Source organism: Rhinopithecus bieti, unplaced genomic scaffold, assembly GCF_001698545.2.
Source record: "Rhinopithecus bieti isolate Rb0 unplaced genomic scaffold, ASM169854v2 scaffold_5191, whole genome shotgun sequence".
Classification (NCBI taxonomy): Eukaryota; Metazoa; Chordata; class Mammalia; order Primates; family Cercopithecidae; genus Rhinopithecus; species Rhinopithecus bieti.
In genome coordinates this window covers 193,329-201,116 of record NW_016804727.1, presented here as the reverse complement: position 1 = coordinate 201,116, position 7,788 = coordinate 193,329, and the positions used below count along the sequence as shown (strand labels likewise).

Sequence of the window (7,788 nt, the reverse complement as noted above, 5' to 3'; positions counted from 1 at the left end):
TCCTCCTCCTCCTCCTCCTCCTCTCCTTCTCCTTCTCCTTCTCCTTCTCCTTCTTCTTTTCCTTGTCTCTTCTATTCTTGGCTAGGGAGGACCTTAATCTAATGTATTCTGGAGTGTCAGGTTTTCAAGAAAAAAACAGTATTTAAAATAATTTTTTTCAAGTAATTTTAAATATATGATTCTGCACGTGACTTAGTAATGTTCATGACATAATTCTCAGCCTTTGGATACTCTTTTGCCTGTATCTTTGGAAGTGAAGAATTCTATTCCTAGAAAAGATGGGTCTTGAAAATAGCAGTAAAATCTTTTCTAGTTCTTGTTTGTCCCCTTTATAACAAAATCTATTACAATGGGGAAAACTGCTTTCATGATACCTGAATTTACAGTTTCAACTGTAATCTACTTTAATAATCTTTTGGATGGGAAAAGATACTCAAGAAATTGGACTTCTATGAATGCATTTATGGCAGAATATGCATTTTCAAGGTGAAATACAATACAAATTTCACCATGTGTGTCTCTCTTGGTGGTGGCACATAACCAGTTTTAAGGATGAACAATGTATAAAACATGTCTCCTTGAGAATTATTTCCTTCCCTTTCTTAAACTGACTTTCCCATGCCTAGAGACAGCAACCCTATGTTGCTTGTATAGGGAGGGTTAGATAAGAGATCTAACAGCACTCTCATTGGAAAACAATGACTGTGTTATTTTAACACTGAGAAAGTACTAAAAACAAATAGCCTAATTTATTTCCTCTGGGCGAAGTGTATGCTTCACAATTTACAGACATGAATTAAGTTTTGTCATTGTAGTTATTTTGTTTTAGTCTATGCTATTTATATGTATTTGAGGAGGGACATATGTTTCCAAATTTTCTCTTACGGAAGAAACAGACATTTGAAAATATGCAAGAGGCACAGTGTGTTCTCACATATGATACTGTCCCATTGATCATTGTAAGTGGCTTGTTATTGGTGGCTTGTTTTCATTTTGTCTAACTTCAGAGGGAAATGGACTCTTTTAGGCATATAGAGAAAAATGTCCAAATTTTTTGCCTCTTTGTTTTCTGTGGAAAAATTACAGTTTGAAATAGATAAAAATGTGACCAAACCCCATATGTGTGGTTGCAAAACTCACAAAGCTATTTCCAAGTAAGACTTGGCTCATTGCGAGGGATTACATTTTTGGTGGTCAATAAGTACTTGACTGATTGGATAAAATTCTACTTTTAAAATGTTTTATCATTTTTTCTTAGGAAGTTCGTTCTTGCATAGCTAAAACATCAAGTTAGGTTAAAATACACTGATTGGAAGAACCAGGTGCTACTCATGCCATAAAGATAAGCTACTTTCCTTTCTTTCAAACTTACTTTAAGAATGCCTAATGTGTTTGGGTGAATCAATCTCACTCCTCCATACCCAGAAGAAAGTTTCCTGTTAATTTCTCTGGCTTCCTGAAACTCACACTCATATTCTCCTAGGAAATCAGGTGCATAGTGGCAGAGCCAGGTCCCTAGACACCTGCTTATGGGGTTTATTAAAGGTTACTAGACAACAGAGGAGCTGCAGGGCATACGTGGTTTGACTTAGTGGTGGCTGGGGGACAGCCTATGTGCTGTGGCTGGCAGAACCCCTGGGCAGGTCCACCCCTAAAAGGCCTATGAAAGTGGAAACACCTAGCAATGGCAATGAATGAGACTGCCAAGAGCAATTAATAGAGTAAGAGATTTGTTGGAAAAGTCAAGGACAGAGACCTAGGGAGTTAGTCATAAGGCGAGAGTTGACAGCAACCTTGTGAGCAATCACTTGCAATATTAGGCCCTTGGGGGTTTTGAAAAGCTTTATGCTTCTTTGGGCTCCAGGACAACCACTGGGAAGTGAGTAGAGCAGTTTTTATTATTCTCATTTGATGCATAAAGCTACATGGTTTCTATAATTCAGTAGCAAACTCAGAAAAATCCTGAATTTTGACTATTACAGGAAGATAGGCTGAACAAGATCTCGCAGTGGATAAGAAGTCCCTTTTACATTTATAGGTGAGAGACAGGGAGACATGGGTGTGAGACTCCCAAAAGAAGAGGAGAAAGAGTCTATTCAAGAATTTATGATACTTAGCAATGTGACTGAGCATGCTCTCAGATCAATGTAGTTGATTATTCAAAAACTGAAGCCTCATTTCTTGGCCTACTCCCTACAGAGAGTAACTTTCCTACAGTTTCCACTCTTAATGGGAAATGGAGAGCCACAATGTGACTGTTCTCTGCAGAGAGATTCTTAGTTAATTGCTTCTATCTCTGTTTTCATCTCAGTGGGGGTCAGCTTCCCTAATTAACTGTGGCGGGCATGTCTGGTTACGGGCAGCCATCACTTTGGAATGGCTGAGCCCATTTCATTAAGAAGACATCTTTCTAGGGCAATAAATAAAGACAATCAAGAGCACCAAGTGGTAAAGAAGAGAGAGTTTGGCTCCTGTGTGAGATAGGGCTGGGTTTGAAACCCATCTTTAAGTACTCATGGTTCGGAGGACACTTGCTCTCACTGAGCCTCAGTTTCCCCAGCTTTAAAAATGGGGATAATTCCACCCGTTGCTGGGATATTGCATAGATTAAATCAATTGACATTAAAAAGGAAAACTCATCAAGATAAAGACATTTGGTCACATTATTCTGCAGGTAAGATGGGACTTTGTCTCTGATAACAGATGCCATGGTTTTAAAAGATAGATTATAATGTCTCTCTGCATATATTCATACTGCAAAAATTATTAACACTGTGGAGCCATTAGAAGCCAAATTAAGCTGCTTTCCCATGCCATGCCACTGTTACACAGGATGCATGCTCTGGGCAGATTTCACACATTTTAGTTATTGGGTTGGCAGAATTGTCAAATGCCAGTTTTGAAAGATGAGGCTATCTACAGATGCTTGCATAACACAGTTAAGCAGAGAAACAAAAATGAAAATATCCCTTGGCCCTTCACTGCGAGCTAGATAGCTTCTATTTGTGCTTCCAGATGCACTTTCTATCCTGCTCCCACTACCCTGGGCCCACAGAAATAAATCTGTACATCTCCAACAGGGCTGCCTTGCCCTCTGGTTTCTGGTTGAGCTCAGCTATGGGGACCCTCAGTAGAGACTGGAAGATGAGAGTGAGTGAACAAGGGATATTTATTTCTCCACTTCCTTTTGTGGGGTTGCCACAGGCTGGCTGTGTCCTAAGACAGAAGTCCTCAGTTTCCGTAGGGCCTCCTTTACCACACCACCTCTCTGTCTTCGGGTTCATATACCTTTCCCTCCACTTGTCCATTCAGACCTGGGGTGGTAATAGTCCCCACTGTCACTAGATTCCAGCGTATTGTCTCCACATTTGCATTAGGATAAAACATATGGGTTCATCAATTTTGCAGAACAAAAATTATCAAATATTGGTAATTTCATACTCAATCTAATAAACAGTTACATCATTAAACTGTTTTGAATCATTCAATTAAAGTGCAGTCCATTAACAAGTAAGGAAAATACTTGTTAAAATTAAGGAAAGCAGGTTTGCAAAGGAGACAGCAGAGAAGCACTTGGAGATTTTTTGGGATGAAAATATTTACTGAGAGCAAAATAACTATTAAATAATAGAAGCTGTAATTGTAAATTATTTAAACACTGGATTGATAAATAAAAATTTCTGTAAAGTAAATGGTTACTTGGTATCACAGCACCAAAGTGATTTGATTTTTAAAAAATTAATCTGGCATATTTGGAAACCTAATCAAGCAGTTTGGTATAAATGAGCCCTCACTGATTTACAGAGATACATCTGATAATGCAAAGGAAAGAACAAAAACTGAGAGCAAGGAGACCTTAATTTGAGTGCCTGCTCCCCGCTCCAATCAGTTATATGATTTGAGGAAAATCGCTTTGCCTTTTTGTCATCAAGTTTCTGATCTGTAAAATGAGGAGTCAGGGATAAATAACCTCCAAAATCCCTTTTAGTTCTGATTTTTGTTAGTTTGTAATACCAGGGACTGATATCAATGAAAAAGCAGAGCCTCAAGGTGCTCCTCCTCTGTCCTCCCCTGACAGTTTATTTGCTTCATTCAGTAGTTGGCTGATGATTTCCAAACTTGGCAGCACAGAAGAAATATCCAGGGTATATTCCTCGGCTCCACCTCATACCTACTGACTCTCTAGTATCACGGGGACAGTAGCTATTTCATATTTATGAAATCTCCTCCGTTGATTCTGAAGTGCAGCCAGGATTGGAAATCACTGTGAAAAACACTATCTTGGGTATAAAGAGAGAAGACTGATGACAAATACGGGTTATTCTGAACAACTCTCAGGACAATTCTGGTAGAAGAAATCCAGAATGGTTCTGAGTAATGGAGCTAAATGATTTCAGCTCTCCTGTTCTCTGTAGTACTCAAATAGAAAGAGGACAGTCACCATATCTGCTTGTTGCAATTGTGCATGTGGGCATGAGTTTCAGAGATGTTATGTCCTATTGCCCTAACTTTTGGATTTCCTGTGTCATTATAAACCTTTTTCAAAGCATAATGACACAAAACGTGATCATATTTGTATGGTTCATTAGCATAAGGGAATAGCTACTCATAGTGGAGATGACTGGGCCAAGCCCAGCTTAGCATCAGAATGAAGAGGGATCAATATCTAGGCACACCTGTAACCACTTGTGGCACACTAGGATCACTAGGAAGCACTGCCTGAGTGTACCTAGTATCATCTATGTTCACAAGACGTGCTCAATACATTTGTCATAGATGTTAATAAATTATTGGTCAGTCTTAGTAATGCATGGTTTGGGTTGGGTACAGTGGCTCATGCCTGTAATCCCAGCACTTTGGGAGGCCAAGGCAGGCAGATCACGAGGTCAGGAGTTCAAGACCAGCCTGGCCAATATGGTGAAACCCCGTCTCTACTAAAAATACAAAAAAATTAGCCGGCATGGTGTCGCATGCCTGTAATCCCAGCTACTCAGGAGGCTGAGGCAGAAGAATTGCTTGAACCCGAGAGGCAGAGTTTGCAGTGAGCCAAGATCCCACCACTGCACTCCAGCCTGGATGACAGAGAGAGACTCTGTCTAAAAAAAAAAAAAAAAAAAAAATTATGGTTTGTTGTATGATTCTTATCTGCTTATGATTCAATTATTTTCAGTTCTTTACTATAGCTTGTAATAATTTCTTCCAGAAACTACATAGAAATGACATGCCTCACAAAATGCAAAACTCGACTGTGGAAGTAAATATGATCACATATGTAAACAGCTGTTTAAGTCCAACATGAACACCGTGTTCACTATTTACAGGTACTATATCCTTTAAAATAAAAGTAAAAACAAAACTATGCATTACTTACCGGGTCCCTTCGCACGAGCTCTCCGTTGGGTACTACTTCAACCAGGTGGATGATGATAATCATAGAATTCAGAATATAAGTAAGAAACATGTTCTTGTGCAGGGTTACCCTTTGGCAGCCAAGGCTCCTGGAAGAAAAAGTAACATAAAGCATTGACCAGTGCCAAAATGTTAGAGTACCTGGAAAAAAACATTTTGGTAATATTTTTCATATTTTCTTTAAAAAAAAAAAGATGAAAGAACATATAGAAAAAAGTAAGGCTGGTCTCCTTTTTCAGATTTATTACTACTTTTCTGCCTGATTTTAAAAAACACTTTTCCAATCATAGCAGCTCATAGTTTTTAGTCCTCACGGTGACTTCATACAATAACTGAAAGAGTGGGTGATAAAATCTCTTTTAATTATAACAAATGTTGTAAAATTAGTTAGCAGAAGGACTCTTAGATTAGAAACTATTAGGGTTTGCAGTGTGCTTCAAATGAAAAGCCTACTGTTCATTGTTGCAGCCAGGAAGAAAATATGTGGCCACTGGGGTCACAGAGCATGAAGTGAGAACCAAGGTTGCCTGTGACAAGGTACCGAATCTATGTCCTTGAGTCACTGTATACACATACTTCACATCTCCTGGCATCCTCCTCTTCCATTATTTCTGTTACTATCTTCTTATATCTTATATTCCAACTAGAATTATCACTGTAGTTCCTCTTTTCCAACCCTCCTGATGGTGGAGCTCAGACACAGGCAGAGAATTCTTAATAGGTGCAAATGAAATGTCATTATGAGGCATATTGTGATTTGGATCCAATGAGAGCTATCTAAGTGCTGCTGTTTCTTGGCAGAGTCATTCCCCACCTTTTGGGTATTAAGCAATTTGTTGGGCTTTTATTTTTTTCTCCTCCAGTTCATCAACTTGTACATATGTGTTGGTGTGAATGTTCACATAAACAAACATTAATTTGAATATCCTATTTTCAGTTTTTGATGTAATAGAGAGAGCCTACATCATGACTATAACAGAATTGCAGTGATTATTCTAGACAAATGAAAATCTTACATTTATCATATCTGATAAGGCAAAAAATATTAGCATAACGTCATTTGCCATGTGAAAGCTTAAAACATGCAGTTAATGATGCCAATGACTCATAACACTAACTATTCCTAAAAATATCTTCATGGAATAAAGTTAGAAATGAAGAATTTTGAAAAGGAAATTCTGAGGAAAATGAAATACAAAATGGTCTGGGTTTACTTATAATGCCTTCCTATATTTCCAATTCAAAGGAAAATAGTTGTCAATTATCCGTAGCAAAAGCAAACTTAAGTAATAAAGGCAGCTGTTAGAGCATATTTTAACTATGATAGCTACAGTTTTAACTTTTTGGGAAGGATAAACAATAACTCATTAATAAATAATATTTTTAAGAATTTAACTTGTTGAACAGGGATAGGATGTAGAATTTACATCCATAAGGCAGGCTCTGATAAAGACAGGATTTAGAAAAGAGCTTTCTCTTACACTCACACTTCTATGGACTACTCTATTCAGCAGTGCGGAAGTCTGTTAAATAAATCAAACCCAACTGGTTTTATAAAGCACTAAAGGTAGGTTACAAATTTAAATTTAAACAAAAATATTACTTATGTGAAACCTCATGCTCGTTTATACTGCATAAACTTCCATCTTGTGACTGCTGCAATCAGCACAGTCGAATCTGTGACCTGCCATCTTTCATAGTCACAAGAGCAATTTATAATTCTCACTGGCGGTTAATTATGGAATTCATTGTTTAATTCAACCTGGCTTAGGCCAATGATAATTGACATTATTTAGACGTAAGGAGTATGAATGAATGTATCATACAGCGATGGTATTCTTACGCCTGGTTTTCTTTTGACTGGGGAGAGCTCAATAATCTGCTGTTGTACATTAGCTTAAATGACTTCATTAACTTCATTCTCCTGTATAAACCCAAGCCACCCTGAATAAAATATTCCTCCACCTCCAGCTTACTCTCTTGTGTGCCTGCTTTACTTTTCTTCTTAACACTTATCACCTCCTGACATAGTATATGTTTATTTATTGCCTGTTATTCTCTCCTTTCCTCCCACTAAAATGAAAGTGCTAAAGGAATTTATTTTATACACCTAGAACACTGTCTGACACATCATTGGGCTTAATCCTCATTTTGTTTAAATTTAAAAATATATTTAAGAAATATGTTCTGTTTTGAGCTGTGACCACTAAGCAATTTTCTAGTACACCAATGAATTACATTAAATGCTACATGATTTCCTACTTTATACTTCATACCATACTGAACATTTGCCAGATTCTTCAGTTTCATATTAACTAGCTAATATGGAACATTATCCTGTTGTTCAACACTAGTTAAAAATAAATATATCATACAGCA

At 37.6% G+C, this 7,788-nt stretch overlaps 1 protein-coding gene across 1 annotated transcript in view; it reads right to left on the bottom strand.

Annotated features, from left to right (window-relative positions):
* The window catches only part of CALCR (calcitonin receptor), a 62,047-nt gene that overhangs the window by 38,446 nt on the left and 15,813 nt on the right, over positions 1-7,788 (bottom strand). Inside the window, exon 5 of the mRNA XM_017870296.1 lies at positions 5,372-5,498. Coding sequence (XP_017725785.1) covers positions 5,372-5,498 — 127 coding nt within the window. The remainder of the gene's footprint in view (positions 1-5,371; positions 5,499-7,788) is intronic.